At 46.4% G+C, this 16,807-nt stretch overlaps 1 protein-coding gene across 6 annotated transcripts in view; it reads left to right on the top strand.

Moving 5' to 3' along the window:
* EP400 (E1A binding protein p400) overlaps window positions 1-16,807 on the top strand; it is a 1,542,855-nt gene that overhangs the window by 1,262,266 nt on the left and 263,782 nt on the right. For 4 of the 6 annotated variants that reach the window (XM_069620064.1, XM_069620063.1, XM_069620065.1 and 1 more), the window contains one exon: window positions 9,822-9,933. In XM_069620064.1, coding sequence (XP_069476165.1) covers window positions 9,822-9,933 — 112 coding nt within the window. The remainder of the gene's footprint in view (window positions 1-9,821; window positions 9,934-16,807) is intronic. The other 2 variants (XM_069620067.1, XM_069620066.1) reach the window with 1 other exon arrangement.

Raw genomic sequence — 16,807 nt, 5'->3', positions numbered from 1 at the left:
CTTTCTGCAAGCATTACTGTTTAGATGCCGGCTCTAGATCTGATGCCGCTTTCGGACAGGCGGTTCTCAGGAACCTATTTGCTTAAGGAGGGTCTCATCTCCACCCTTGGGCTATAATCAGTTGTAAATGCCCATACAGTATGGAGGAAAGGGGACTGGACGTAAGAGTGATTATAAGTTACTCACCGTAGTGACTAACATACTCTTAGTCCATAGTCCCCTTTCCTCCATACGTCCCACCAACCTCCCCCTTAACAATACTGGCGTCATTGGGCACTGTTAAATCTATTGTCAACAAGTCAATGGGGACTGAGGTGTGGCGCCGGAGGGCGGAGTCAAAGCAGCGTGTGCTCCCTGGGCTGCGCCTCTAAATTTAAAGGGGAAGAAGGTTTTTTCTGGTGAAAAAAGTTCAGTCTCCCGTCCCTTTGAAGGGACGCCCATACACTATGTTGGAAAGGGGACTATGGACTAAGCGTTAGTCACTATGGTGAGTAACTTATAATTTCTTGGCTAACACCCAGATTGATTGGATGGAAGGGCTACAGCAGGCTAAGGTTACACAGCAGGCTCTCTGGTCGCTGGAAATAGTCTCATCTGATTTTCGTTCATCCTCTTCGGTTTTGGTTCCATTGGTCGACTTGTCAGCTTCCAGATTTGGAGTATTTAATAGGAACTACAGGACAACTTTTGCATACTCTCCCTGCATTTTACAACAAGGTGCGGTCTGGTTGTCCATTTGAGACAGCCAGCACACCACTGGGATTCGTCCCCATTCAGGCAAGGAGGAAGACGAAGGGCTGTGGAGTTTTGGACTCCTCCCTCGCTTCCTGCCTTCAGACACACTGGAGCCTGGACATGGAGTCCACATTACTCCCACTGAAGATGAAAATCACACAAGGGAATTTCCCGCCGTTCATGTCGTGAGAAGGAAGGACACGGAACACTAAAATGGCAAAAAAAAGACGACCGGGCCATTTTGGTAAAATGAGCACCCTTGGGTGCCTTTACCGCAGCCGTGCAAACAACCCGTGGTAAAGGTGCACCGAATTAGTAAAAGGTATCACTGCCACCAGCCATTAAAGGTAAGCTTGTCCCTGTAACAAAATTGTAACAGGTTTAGGGAGAAAGGGGATACATTGCGTCTCCCCAGCACTCCTCATAAGGTGGGGCATACTGGTTTCATCAAATAACATGTAGAATGGATCCAATGATCCTTTATACTCTTGGGAACTGTAGTTCCCTCACGGTTAGCCAGAGAAAGTATAAAAGGGGAGCCCCTAGGGCAACCCAGCAACAGCCTTCCTTGCTGATTGGTTCCTCCTAGTTCCGATTAACCAATTACAGTGAACAGACAGGCGCAGCGGACCCGCACAGAAGGCACCGCAAAAGGCTCCTGTCCTAAGCCTGTTCTCTCATTCGTGCTGCTGTGTGGAGCAGGAGCACCTCATCACAGCGTGTGCAGGAGCGGCGTGACACTTGCTATGGACTGCATCCAATCTACGAGGTAAGCCTGTGGGCTCAGCATACCCTGCAGCTGTCTTTCATACCTCACCCTTATCCTGCTAAACTACCAGCAGCTTTATATATACATTGTTGGAGCTGCTGCGATCGCTGAAGTGACCCCCTTGCCAACATCAGCGACCAGTTCAGCGTGTTTAATCAAGCCGCGAGGGCTCAAAAAAAACTTAAGATGGCCGCCTTTTCACACCAGGCTGCCACTACTGGTTTCACCAAATAACATGTAGAATGGATCCAAAGATCCTTTATACCCTTGGGAACTGTAGTTCTCAAGGTTAGCCAGAGAAAGTATAAAAGGGGAGCCCCTAGGGCAACCCAGCAACAGCCTTCCTTGCTGATTGGTTCCTCCTAGTTCCATTTAACCAATTAGAGCGAACCGACGGGTGCCGCCGACCCGGGCAGAAGGCACTGCAAAAGGCTCCTGTCCTAAGCCTGTCGTTGCCGTCCGGGGCCGTTGGGCCAGGAAAGCTGCTTCTTGCAAATAAATGATACCTACAGGGTAAGACTCACCATTTGATCAGTTCCCTTGGTGCAAATATACCTACCTATTGACTTCTCACTGGGCCTCCCACTGTCTAGTTGTATCATGAGCTGCGCACCTCCGCATACCACCTGCTATTGACTCCCCAGAACTTAATGTGACTTCACACGTTGCCCGCGATTCCGCCAACTCCAATGTGCCGGCCCTTGAGACATTGCAAATGCACCAGAGCGCTCTCTCGCTCTAAGTCTCCCTCAATGTACCAGCCTTCCTGATTACCACTAATCGTTACTGTATTACCTTATGTGCCTATCCCAATGACCTTGCCATACCGCTGTGTACCCACTGGACTCGAATAGTCCACTGCACCGGCATACATGATCCCAAAATTGTATTGTGCCTCGACCTAATTGTACGGTAATTCGCTATTTAATCTATGATATTTTTAAAACTGTATGGCTATTCACCCACGCCAAACTGTGCCACTCCCACTGCATCTGTTATCTCCTCATGGTCGAGTGCCTCATCTGTCCCAGTCACCATTGATCTCACCACACTCACCACTATTCTCTCCACCTACAACATAGTCCATCACACCATGAAGCTGAAAGTTCTTCTTAGCCAGCACGCTGCTCACCTTACTATTTTCTCCATACTTTTCGCCCGCCACTCAGTCACTGACACGATCCACCAACCTACCACTACCACCTATCCCATCCACACTCCTACACTCTCCTCATATATCATTGCAGTGCTCCCTGCCGATCACTCCAACATGCTTGGATCCTCCCACACAAGAGGGGACTCAGTGCACACACTAATACACCCTCCCAATTGCGCCACCAGAAGCTCTAGACTCAGAACACGCACTCTGCCGATGCACACTATCACCCTCCCCACACCCACCATGCTCAAACTCCAGATTAGAAGCCTGCACCACTGTCGGACACCCCACTCATATCACCAGCCTAATAACACCCAAAGTAAGATCAACACAGCCACTTGATAGCTGGCCCTCTCCCAATAAACCCCCAACTCTCCTCTGAAAGCTCGCCAATCTAAACCAGATCTTAAAGGTGCTCTGCTTGATGGAGGCGCTCTCTCCCAGCTCACGCTCTGGAAAATAAATGATCTCCTACTTAGTCAAGACCTAGACATTCTAGGCATCACCGAAACCTGGTTACATGAGGCATCGGGCCCCTCCATCACTCTAGCCTTGCCATCAGGTTACACCATCCTTAGACGGGTAGGACATCTAAAATAGGAGGGGGGTTGCACTAATCTACAAAGATGCCCTATCCATCAGTCCCATCCCTTACCTCTTGGAGGGTGGCGTAGATATCCTATCGGTCAAACTATTGCCGTCACCTGATAATACAATCAATATCCATGTCCTATATCGGCCACCAGGATTCCCTGCAGATTTCCAGGGACAAATCATACACTTACTTAGTGACAACCTTAAGCAATCCACTAAATCTCTTCTCCTAGGTGACCTAAACCTAGTATCCAATGACCCCAGTGACAAAGCTGCTACCACACTTCCCAAAGACCTCTCAGATCTAGGATTCACCCCGAAAATTCTTAGCCCTACCCACGCCAAAAGTCGCACACTTGACAGGGTTGTTGATCACAACTGTAATTCCTCCATCACGTCCAATCTCGCTTATCCATGGACAGACCAAAATTGCATTAAATTTTCTATCCCTACAGCCTCCGGCACCAAAATCACCACTCCCGCCCCCACCACACTAACAAGAAGCTCTGAGAAACTTACCACGGATAACATCCGACCCTATCTTAACATCCCATGCCTATCACCTCCTTTCTCACAAGACCCCAATATCCTAGCTGATACCTTCAGGGACACCCTCGCCAACGCAGTAAATTCCATAGCAACACTAGAATGTAAGAAGGAGAAAAAGTCTTTTCACTTGAACTCTTGGTTCACAGAAGAGCTTCAGACCCTGCGGTCAAACAAACGGCAGGCTCTTAAAATCTGGCAATCTAACCCCAGTGACTCATCCAAAGATGACTTCAAATCGGCTGCTCTGCAGTATAAAGAGGCCATCTTCACTGCCAAATGTAACCCATTCAATCTTCGAATATCTAATGTTAACTCACAAACCAAAGAACTATTCACCATCTTTAAGGAACTCACTGCACCTCCCACCAGCACTGATGAAATCATTAAGGATGAAGCTTGGTGCGCAAGCATTCAAGCTGCAATGTTGAACAAAATAGACCTCCTCCAAAACAAAATCCAGGCTCACTATAAAGCTTACAGGCCCTCACAGACTAAGGCCGATCATAAAGTACACCATCACCCTAAATTCTCCTTTAAGGACATCTCAGAATCTGAAGTTATAGACCTTCTCAAACACCTTAAACCATCGCTATGCAAGGGAGACATTTGAGCCACCCCGCCCCCCTCATCCCCCTTCAAGATCATAACTGTGCCAAGGACCTTGCCCCTCTTCTCACGGCCTTTATCAACTCCTCATTCAAAACAGGCATCATCCCTGACAGTCTTAAAGAGGCATGGGTGCGCCCTCTCTTGAAAAAACCTACGCTAGATACTGCCCAGTCCAACAACTACCAGCCCATAACCACTGTCCCGTTTCTACTCAAAATACTGGGCAAAGCGGCTCAGAGACAGATCCAACTACACCTGGAACAAAGTCCATCCTAGGAAAGAGACAGTCTGGGTTCTGCAAAGGGCACGGCACAGAAACTGCCTTATTAGACCTAAAGAAACAAATTGCTCAAATTCTAGATAAAGGCAAGCCTGCCCTCCTCCTCCTCTTGGCTGCCTTCGATCTGGTAGACCATAAAATTCTCACTGCTTACCTTACACAAGCAGCACAATTCTCCAAACAAGCGACTTCCTGGATCTCTTACTTCTTAGAAGGCAGAGCATGAAAGTATTTTCAAACATAGCAAATGCAGCACCTACCACCATTCCGCGCCAACGCTATACAATCTCTTAACAAAGCCCCTTTTTGATAAACTTGATGCACTTGGAATTGCATATACTAACTATGCAGACGATACCCAAGTACTTTTACCACTAACCGGCGCATACGACCAAGACGCGGCAGCACTACGCCAAATCAATGCCATTATCCAAGCATGGATGGCGGAAAATGGCCTATGTCTCAATGGAGATAAGACAGAGATTCTTATCCTTGGGCAAAATACCACTCTAACCAAGCTAGAACGTCTTTATTCCAATTTTAACATAGACAACTCCATCATTCCTGTAGTATCATCCGTTAAGACACTAGGGGTTCACATTGATGCCACGCTATCTATGAACAAGCAAGTCAATGCCATTGTCTCTGCTTCTGCCTTAAGCACCAAACTCGTCAATGCCATAAAATCTTTCTAACCAAGTCCAATTGCCTCTCAATAGCCAGAGCAACTATAGGTGCTACGTTAGATTACTGCAACGCTCTTAGCAGGCACCTCTATAAAAAACCTAAACAGACTCCAAATCACTCAAAACAACACGCTAAGAGCAGCACTAAGCATTCAGAGAAGAGACCACATCTCACAAGCCAGGCAGGCATCTCACTGGCTCCCGGTCAAAGACTGCATCACTTTTAAAATGCTCATTACCGCTCACAAATGCATCAACTCTACGGCACCCACCTACCTATCGGAAACACTATCTAGAATCATCTCAGCCCGACCCATTGGAACACGCTACACCAATCAACTCAGCATCCCACACATCAACAGGGCTAAAGCAGGAGGGTTAGGCTTCCCCTACATAGCACCTAAACTATGGAACTTGCTCCCTACTTCTCTCCGAGCTGAACCTCCCTCCTCGCCTTTCAGAGAAATCTGAAAACCTCCCTCTTAAACTAACTCTCCCTTAATCTCTCCACACCAACAGCATACCCCCTACATCTCCCCAAGCCATTAATTCATTGTATATTGCATAATTTGTTAAATATACCGGCTCCCTACTGTAACTAGGCTCTGCTCACTGTCTGTAACAAGCGCCACAATGCCCATGGGCTGTTGTGATCTCTACAAATTGAATAAATAAATAGGCACTTATTGCCAAAACGTTGTCAAAGATAACTTTTAAAAGATAGTATGGAGAGACTAAAAAATGACACCCATAGAAAGAGTAAAACTTTCTGTGTGAGTGGAGAAAGGTTCCCACTCAAAGGTGAAGGAAAAAGAATCCTCCAGTAAAATCAAAAAGTCCTGGGGTTGATAGGTCAGGAAGATTTATCATAACTATGAAAATCTTAACTAACATAAGCAATGCTAGTAGCAACTCTTATAACGTTTGGCAGCCTTTTCCCTAACAAGAAAGGAGTTCTTCAGTTCAGGTTTTGGAGCAATGCCAAAGCCAAGCGGTTCAGAGGATTTACTGTTGGGAAATAGGGATGCGACAGTTCTGATGCAAATCTTCTTAGCACAAGTTAGTTGGTCTTGGAAAAAGTTCAGGAGCTTAGGAAAAGCCTTCCTGGAGAGGCGCAGGCTGTTGGGCCTGGATGACTGTAGATGGTTGAACACCGAAATAGTGCTCCCAAAGCAAAGGAGTGATGTAAACTGTTTCAGGTAAGTTTCCCTTATTTAGATCTTATTTACTCACGGTACCTTGAGAGTGAAGAAGCTGATGCAGCGGAATGCCTTCTGGATGCTCTGCTGCAAATCCAGTTTCCTAGTCCTTGGTCATTGTTGGGCAAGATTGTATGCAGTAACCTGTGGGAGACTGCACCAGTCTTGTCCTCTTTGCAATAGGTAACCCAGCCCTTGGTTTAAGTCTGTACTACACAGGTTGGTGGTGTGGCTCAGCGGGCAGGCTTATCTCAAGAGGGGTCAATGTAAGATTTAAGGTAGTAACAGTTTCACAATGACAGATATCCAAATAAACACTTACTCTCAAGGTTTCTTGATTAAACAATTATTAATTTAAGTCAGTTCAATAAGCCTTCTTCAGAAGGGAGCAAAACAGGTAACACTTTAGAATATACTTCAAAACACACACTTTTTCTAATCAGACGATACCCTTTAGGGATGGCACACAGACGCTTCCTACACCCTCAGGTGACTTAAATAGCTAGGATACTGTGGACATTGATTTGTCACTGGTGCATTTAGAGCAATACTGAGTTTGAGGCAAAAGATTATATATGGGAAAAAAACAATGGTTAACAAATAATTTATGAACTGGGAAGTACCTTTTGAACCCTCCAATCCAATGCGAAGTACATTTTTCCTTTCCTGGAGGAAAGACAAAAGCACAAAGTCAGAGGTAAGAGTCTCTCAGTGAGCCAGGACAGCCATTGTTAGTTGAGCGAAGTCTAGGGGAGCTGAAGATCTTCTTGCAGGCAAGTAAAAGTCTTGCACAATATTTCTAGAAAAGTTTGTAGAAAGGGGATCACGGAAGGGGCCACAAGCTGGGAGGCTTGTGGGGGCAAAGCTGCAAGCAACTCTGCAAAAGGCAACCAAGACAAGTCTCAAGTGAGAGCTAGCAAGGCTACACAAGAGGTAAGTCCCCTTAGTTTTACTGTACCTTTTGTTTGAAGAAAACTGGATCCAGCTGGCGTCTGTTCCTACGTAGGTCTGCAGATCCTGTGTTCCTGGGCCTCAGTCGTGGGGACAAAGACGTCTGGGGACTCCTGCACTATGAATGGAAAGTCAGCGGCAGCAATGGGCAAACTTCAGATCAGCGGCATTTTGCGCTTTCAGCTCCCCGCCGCTCTCGCAAATAGCACAACTGCGGTTCTCGGATAACTTCTTGGACTTTACTCACATCTGGGGTCCAGCACTCTGTTGAGGTGGCTCAGGCTTGGTCAGTCCTGCTTCCTAGGAGTCCGGAGGATCTTCCTGGAGTTCGGGTCTGACTTAAAACCGATGCACTGGATCTGGTGTTCCTCTCCCTGGCAATCGGTTCCTGCAGCAGCAAGCTCCGAGGATGTCCAGACGAGTTCACTTTGGGGTCCAACCCAAGGGGAGAAGTCATCCTTGCAGGGCGCCTCTAGTCGAGTTGAATTCGGAGCTTCAGCACAGCAGCAGGGCTTCACCGGGCAAACCATCAGTCTAGGAGTATCAGCAGGTGTCACTTCCAAGTTCTTATTAGGATTCCTTCGTCCAGTGGTCGACTCGGCCTTCCAAGCAAAAAGCCTCGCCTTTTATTCAGGTTTCTCCCATTCGTTTGCAGCCAAGCTGTCACTCGCACAGTAGGGTGACTGTCCTTGCCAGACAGCCAGCCGGTCAATCACCTTTGGGTGCATTCCTGTAACCAAGGGAATTAAGCACAGGGAGATTTGGGCACCTCGCTCACTTCCTGCCCCTGCCAGACACGCTGGAGCCAGAGGAGGGCTTCAGCAGCAAATCCCGCCAAAGACAGAACGAACAAAGGCTCCAAACCTGGTTTGGCACGCAGAGTAAATCTCAAGAAGGACCTTTCCAACAAGAAATGGTGAAAAAAGACCAGGGCCATTTTGACAAAATGGGCACCCATGGGTGTCTTACTGCAGCTGCAATTGCAGCCTGCTGTAAAAACACACAATGGTAGGAAAAAGTAAACCACGGCCACCAGCCATTAATTGTAGAAATGTTACATGAGGAACTAGACAAAGGGGATACTAAGTAACCCCTCCAGCACCCTATTGTAAGATAGTGTCCGGATCCATGCTTAGAAACCTCTGGGTTTTAAGTGCGTTATAAATAACCTATCATATTAATAGTGTGTGCTGGGTCTAGAAAGTTACAATGTAAGTAAAGTGAATTGAACTTATCTGTTCTTGGAAACAGTAGTTAATCCAAGAGAATGTATTTAAACCTTTGGGGAATCTGAAAGACTTCCTTGTGTCACTGCACTGAAGATTATGTATGTCACAATGTAAAAAGATGATGCCTACGGAGTTTGTCAGACTCCAAGATCAAAAGAAACTCTGAGTCCAAATAACAGAAAAATGCATGAGTGGGAAAAAGGTCTCGCTCTCTCCAGGTTAGAAATTAAGTCCTAGAATCCAGCAAAAAGGGCGGGGGTCGGGGGTCTCTAAGGTAGAAGGGAATGAGCACATTTTTGACAATTCTCCCCAACAACCACTAGATGTCGGACTATATGCACAGCAAATGAATCTAAGCAGATACAATCGTCAGAAATTCTAGTACGGTAAGTAATGCATGTCATTACACCAAAAGGTTTTACTCACCTAGTATAACTGTGTTATCCTGAATGTGGTATAGGTTTCTACTGTTCCTTGAATTGGTGTTCCACTATTCAGAAAAGTATACTTGCAGGTTGGTTTACTAATTGATTTCTCAACTGAGTGTCACTGTATAACTGACAGGGTCTACTATCCTTGTATTACTGTAAGTAATCAGAGTAACTGATGGTTTTACTCCCCATGAATAGGTGTCATATACTAAATGTGTTTGATAAGGTCTGACTTGCCTAGAACTGTTAGATTTCTGGACAAGGTGTATGGTTTGGTCTGTGTACCTTCAAGCATTGTGTTGTGTTTTTATGATGTGTTAATCTTAAAATAAGCCTGGGTGCTCTGTCTACACTACCATGAACTCGGGTGGTACAGCCTTATACTAAGAGTGGAGTCTGGTACTGTCTTGGTTGAATGGTTCTACTGAGCCCTTAGATGGACTTGAGAAAAACTGTCCTAACACTTGTTTATCAGAATAGGGTGCCCTCTCACTCTGTCCACGGGGTCGATACTGAAAATCCATCTCAACACAGTGACTGCACTTTTGTATTAACATGCAGATTTTCATTCTAGTAACGTCTCACATTTTCTAGTACATCATCATTAACGCCATGCAACTTTCCTTGCAGCGGTATCACCTACGAGAAGCCTTTGCCCCCTATCCAAGTTGCCTCTCTGCGTGCCGAGCGTATCGCAAAGGAGAAGAAGGTGGGTGCACCTCCAACTTCACAAACCCCACTTGTGAGTCAAGAGTGAAAACCTCTGGTCATAATCTAGTTACAAATGTTTGATTTGTTCTGTAACTGTGATGGTTTAACACATAAAAGGGTTTTGGAGTTGCAGGGAACTACATTTAAAATGATACATTTCTTGATAGTGCTCTGGCTCGACATTAACCGATTGTACGGTAAGGATTGGACATGTGGTTTCCCACCGGATCTGAAGCACAGGCCACTGCATGGTCATCTGAAGTGGTACTTGATAAGGAATGAAGGTTACCAGGATATGAAGGGTTCATGAACAGCTCAGTTACATTTCCTGATGCAGTGAGGATAGAAGTTGCAGATACTCGTCTAGCTTGTAGCTTTAGCAAGCTGTAAGCTCCCTTAGCCCAAATCAATTATTCATGGTTTTGCAGAGAGAAAGTGGTGTATGTACCTTCTAAAACAAGCCCAACTTAATCATACTTCACAGCCCATTTCTTCCATGCTCGTGGGCCATTCCATCCTGGGTGGTAGGACCAGACAATGAAGCAGAGGAGGAGTGTGTCCTCACCACCGTGCCCTTAGCCATCCGGTCCTAACTGGTGTCTGTTGTGATAGCTCTTTGCCACTGAGGACCATGGCCTGAAATCCCTCTGTCATCTCTCCATCTGGTAGGTGTCATGATCTCTGCTTCCAAAAGATCAGGACTTGCCCGACTCCCTTGGAAGCAGACCCATAACCCCGGTTCCGAGTGCCAGCCAGTCCCAATTGGGACCTTTTGGACCCTGTCCTGGCGCCAGTGGCACCAGGCTCATAAAGATGCCCAGTCCCAGCGCTGGAAGCGCCGGGCTCATAATGCTTGGGTGGACTTACCTGCAGCAGACCATGCTGCTTACTTACCTGCCAGTTGAACCCCTGATCCTCTTCTGTTTGGGACTACTTTTCCTGTTGGGTGGGGCAGGAGCCACTCCCTAGGTTCAGAAAACTGGAACTCTTCTGGAAAGCAGGAACTCTTTTCTTACCTAGGCGTGGCTGTGGAAGGAGACACCTAAGCACTACAGGAGGCTATTTAAACCACACCCGATGGATGAATCTTGCTTTGCGTTATTCTGCATTCTCTGCAGCAGAACGCTCATCGTGTCTTCTGCTTCTGATCCTGGGCCTAAGGGAACAAAGGCTTACCATCCTGGAATCCAGTCTTCAGCAGCACCTGTAAAGACAAAGAAAGAACAGGTTAGCACTACGGTCTTCAGTGGCAGCGCATCTCTTACCTGGTCCATCGGCTGTCACCAACGCCTCGCGCTGCATTCCGGCATCTGAAAGACAAAGGCTTACCTACTCTTCGCATGCTCCGGAGGTCTTCGCACTGCATTCCGGCATCTGAAAGACAAAAGCTTACCAGCTCTTCGCACGCTCCGGAGGCCTTCGGCGCTGCATCCCGCATCTGAAAGACAAAAGAAGGTGCGTTTAAAGACATTGGGCAACTTTATTACTCACGTGCCATTACTCCTTCCCACGCCGAATCCAGTGGGTATTCCAGCACCCTTCAGCTTCTCTAAAGCTCCGAACTTGTACCTGCAAGATAAAAGGGACAGTTAGTGCGCATCGTGAAGCAGGCTACAAGCGCTTACTTATGTGCTTCCAGGCGCTTCTATTCCTCACGCGGGTTCGATCCTCAACTCTCATCAGCCCGCCATCCGCCATCGCCGGAACCCTGCAAAACAAGAGATATCATTACAAAAGACTTTTGACATTTGAAGTGCCCAGAACTTACCGTTCGTGCAGTTAACGACGGACAGCAGTCCTCTGAGGTCAAGAGGCCTGCACCCTTATCCAGTGAAGAAACTGGTTACGGCACCCTGCCCCGAGGCAGATGGAGAGCTCGGCGTTCACTTACCTAAGACATCGTGTGTTACACATCACCTTTGAAGATACGGCATTCACCCAGTCAAGACCGGCGCCTCTGCGGGAATCAGGTGAGCGTTACAGTAGGTGCTTGGTGGCAACAGACTGCCAACAGAGACCAAAAGAAAATGTTGGCCAGGGCACAGAAAGGATTTACTGGTCTAAGGGAATGACTGCCTGAGGCGAAAACCTTCTCTTTCCCCCCCCCCCCCCCCTTGAGTCCAACGTCTTGCTCTCTATCTGGAGTTAGAGCAGGAAACCTAGCTGTTTTAAGGTTGACAGTTGAAGCCTGCACTACTAAGCACTCTGAGGCGAAAGTAGTCAGAAAGGCCAGGTCTGACAGTCCTAGTTGACAGCAGGGGCACAAGGAAGCTTTTCCCAGGTTTCCACTACTGCAGCGTACCAAGTACCTCATGTTCTCTATGTATCCACTATCTTACCTGCATACACTTTCATGTTTAGTGCCTCGATACCTTCGGGCTGCAGCGCGCTCTATCTATGTAATAAATAAATAAAATATATCTGGATTAAATGGCAGAAAGGTATCCTTCCGTGGACCTTCATATAGAACTGGGGTCTGCAAACTGTGACTCCCCTGATGGTTTGGACTGCACAACTCCAATGATCCTTCACTGTTGAATATTGTGGGTGGGGTTGATGGGAGTTGTAGTCCAAAACACCTGGAGAGCCAAAGGTTCTAGTGTTAGGGAGAATTCTCATAAATGTGCTAATTCCCTTCACCTTAGAAACCCCCAGCAACTTTGCTGGATTTTGAGGACTGGATTTTTTTTACCTGGAGTGTGTGAGCCTTTTTTCCCCACTCATGTATTTTGAATGTGTTTACTCTTGTGTTTTCTTTGGTTATGGAGTTTTAGACAACTCCATAGGCATCATCTTTTCATTTGTGTCACACTGCACCCTCAGTGCAGTGACAGAGAAGCCTTTTAGGCTACCCCAAAGTTTAAATACCTTCTCTCGGATAAACTACTGTTTCCCAGAGAAAGTAAAGTGAAATTGACTTTACTAGTCTTTTCAAATTCCTAGACCCAGCACACCCTTTTTTATAATAGACTGCTGGAGGGGGGGTCACCTAGTATCCCCTATGTCTAGAAACTTATGTAGCAGTCCAATGCTAGCCTTTCCTCTCAAAATGGCTGGTGGAAGTGGTTTTACAACGAACGACCATGATTTTTCCCGACCACGAACACCGGTAGCTTTAAATCGCGGGAGCCATGTTTTTCAAGATGGCGTCTGAGCCCCCTTTGTTTAAACAGGTCCCGGTCGTCTTTTTTTCACCATTTCCTTTTGGAAAGGTCCTTCTAGAGTTTCTCTGTGCGCCAAACAAGGTTTGGTCCCTTTGTTCCTACGCCTTTTGGCAGGCTTCAGGAATGAAGACCGCCTCTGGCGCCTGAGTGTCTGGGGTAGGCAGGAAGTGAGGGAGGTGCCTGAAACTGCCTATGCTTAGTCTCCTGCACTCTGGCGTGATTGGCTGGCTGACTGTCCAGCCAGGACAGCCACCCTGCTGGGTGAGTGGCAGCTAGGCTGGAATGAATGGGAGAGAACTGAATAAAAGTTGAGTATCTAGGCTTGTTTATTTTATTTATATAGCGCGCCTGAACCAGGGGTTTCTGGGCGCTTAATGTAAAGATTACAGTACAGATATAAAGATATGCAGATATGTACAGATATACAGTCCAGTTACAGGACACTTCCTACACCCTCAGGTGACTTTAGTAACTAGGACACTGTGGACATTAATATACTACTGTTGGCATTGAAAATCAGACTTAAGAGTTAGTCAAAGAGAAAGGTTATTAGGACAAAACACGAGATCTCACAAATATTCTCAAAGCAGGTAAGTGCCTTTGGAAGAAAAAAAATGCAACATTAGGTAACCCCTTCCTGGAAGGAAGACCAAACACAATGTCAGAGTGAAGAAGAGTCATTCAGGGAGCCAGGCTAGGCCAAAGTCAATTGGGCAAAAGTCTAGGTGAGCTGCAGCACTTCTCAGAGGTAGGTAAATGTCTTGCATAATGTTTTAGAAGTCTTTGTAGAAAAGAAGAAATCAAAGTAGAGCCATAAGCTGTTTAGGCTTGTGAAGTAAAGAAGCTGTCAGCAACTGTACAGAAGCAACCACAAGTCTTGACTGAGGACAAGTGCAGTGACACAACAAGAGGTAAGTTCTCTTAGACTGTACAGTACCTTTGGTTAGAAGAAAGACTTTGGCTGGCTTCTGTTCCTGAGCAGCTCTGCAGATCATGGGCATCAGTCATGGGGATAAGAGGGAGGACGTCTGGAGGACTCCTGTACTGCAACGGGACGATCAGCGACAAAAAAGGACCAACTTCTATTCAGTTTCAGCTCCTTGCGTCTAAGCAAATAGCAGCACTGCAGACTCTAGGCTGTTAAGATGGGCTTTCCTTGCATCTGAGGTCCAGCACTCTGAGGTGGCTCAGGCTCAGTCAGTTCTGCTTCCTGGGAGTCCGGGGAATCTTTCTGGAGCTCTTGGCCAGCTTAAAAGCACTGTACACGATCTGGTGTTACTCTCCCTGGCTATTCGGTTCCAGCAGCAACTGCAGTGGAATTCCAACCAGTTCCGAGAGGATGTCCAGGTGGCTTACTTTGGAGTTGATTGGTCCCACCAACTGAAGGGGAGAAGTCGTCCTGCCTTTAGGCAGGGCTTCTCTAGCCTAAAGGATATTGGAGATTCAGCACAGCAGCAGGGCTTCACCGGGCAAACCAACGGTCCAGGAGTTGCAGCAGGCGTCCTCTTCAAGTTCTTCTTCGGATTCTTTCGTCCAGTGGTCAACCCTGCCTTCCAGCCAAAAAGCCTTGCCTTTTATGCAGGTTTCCCCCATTCATTCCAGCCAAGCTGTCAGTCAACCAGCAGGGTGGCTGTCCTTGCCGGTCAGCTAGCCAGCCAATCACCTCAGAGCTCATTCCTGTCTCCTAGGAGACTAAGCACAGGGAGTTTTGGACACCTCCCTCGCTTCCTCCCCTTGCCAGACACCCTGGAGCCAGAGGCAGACTTCATTCGTGAGTCCAAAGGCAAAACAAGGGACCAAACCTGGTTTGGCGCGTAGAGTAAATCTCAAGTAGGACCTTTCCCCAAAGAAATGGTGAAAAAAGAAGACTGGGGCCATTTTGACAAAAATGGCTCCCTTGTGTGCTTTACTGCAGCTGTGAACGCATCCCGCGGTAAAATCGCACCATGGTAGTTAAAAGTAAACGAATGCCACCAGCCACTCATCGAGAAAAGGGTTACATAAACATGTTAGATGCAAAACTAGACAAAGGGGATACTAAGTAAACCCTCCGGCACCCTATTGTAAGATAGTGTGTGCTGGGTCTAGAAAGTTACAAATATAAGTAAAGTCAATTTCACTTCACTGCTCTTGGAAACAGTAGTTTACCCAAGAGAAGGTATTTAAACCTAGGGGAAATCTGGAAGACTTCCTTGTGCCACTGCACTGACACAATGTAAAACATGATGGCAATGGAGTTTGTCAGACCCCATAACCAAAAAGAAACAGAGTTCAAAATCACATTAAAATACATGAGAGAGTGAGAAAAAAGGGTCTCACTCTCTCCAGGTCAAGTCCTCAAAATGCAGCAAAGTTGGGGGTCTCTAAGGTAGAGAGGAATTAGCACATTTCTAAGAATTCTCCCGAACACCTAGACTAACTGAGTCATTCATAACATTTAACACTGGGTTTTGCTTTCCCTGGTCTGTTGTAGACCGACACAAAAAAAGCCTTGGGTTTAAACCTGCCTTAATAGCTCCTGTACTAAGTGTATAGGTTTTACTTAACTTGATTGGCACTGTGTTGTCCTAAAATAAGTTAGTTATTGCTTCCCTTAGTCGGTGAACTGAAAAGCAACTGTAATGAATTTCTGGACCTTGTGGACGTGCTTCGATCACATGCTCTGCATAGTCCGGCATCTAGTGGAAGTCGCAGAGTGCTACAAGATTTGTTTTCAAAAGTCAAAAACTGATGTTGACAGGACGTAATTAGTAATGATATCCCTACTATGAGATGTACTGTACCCATGGTCCTTCACACGTCCAAGTCCCTCAGATTGTTTTTTTCTGCCATCGAAGTCTGTCGCAAATACGGAGTTCTGTTCTAGACCGATGCCTTTGAATTACTAAAGTTTTATATTGGTAGAATGTCTTCCTTAAAGAAGAGCAGAAAAAACAAGGGCCGAAAATCCAAGCGTTTATTAAACACATTTGTGCTTCACTACTAAAGGCAAGGTAGCTGAAAAAACACAAGGTTTCGACTCCCCTCACCTCCAAGGCCACCCAAGAAGAGGTTTCTATTCTCTTAGACAGCCTCTCAGGGGCTATGCGCCATAAGTACCCTCTGGGACCACCACATACAATTAGGACTAAAAGTGCAAGTCAAACCAACCTTTGGTATACGTCTGAACCACACAGTTTTTGGTAGCGAGCTGAGCAGCCAGGCTCATCTCAAGAGTGAATGTGAGCAGTACAAGAGGTTACACAGAGGTCTTTCGATCACAGTGGTTCAAGTAGACCCTTATACTCAAGGTTTCTTAGTAAAGCACTTATTAATTTATGACACAATCATTTAGAAAACATTTCACTAGAAGGAGGCAACTTAATATCATACACGAATACACTTCAATACAAAACTCTAAGATTTTGAGACAGTTTGAGCTCCCCTGAAGTAGGAGCAAAATAGCAGTTCAGTTACTTAGAAGTGGGTAAAAGGGACGAGGTAAGTAGAATAGATCACATATACTTGTCAGACAGTGCAAATAGTTTCAGTTCACCAGAAGAGTTCGTCAATAGGCGTAGGCCAAAGTCAATGGGCTAGTGTTCTGGATAGGAAAGAGCAGTTCTGGTATCAAACGGTAAAGTCTTTGCAAAAGTTCTCAGAAGTAGTTTAGGCAAAAAAGAATCATATGTCTGGTCACAAGCTGATTAGGCCTGCAAGTTGGGTAAGTTTCAAGAACTTTCACCACGAGAGTGGCGTTCT

Source organism: Ambystoma mexicanum, chromosome 10 (genome assembly GCF_040938575.1).
Source record: "Ambystoma mexicanum isolate Mex_15411 chromosome 10, UKY_AmexF1_1, whole genome shotgun sequence".
Classification (NCBI taxonomy): domain Eukaryota; kingdom Metazoa; phylum Chordata; class Amphibia; order Caudata; family Ambystomatidae; genus Ambystoma; species Ambystoma mexicanum.
This window is presented reverse-complemented; position numbering and strand designations above follow the sequence as displayed.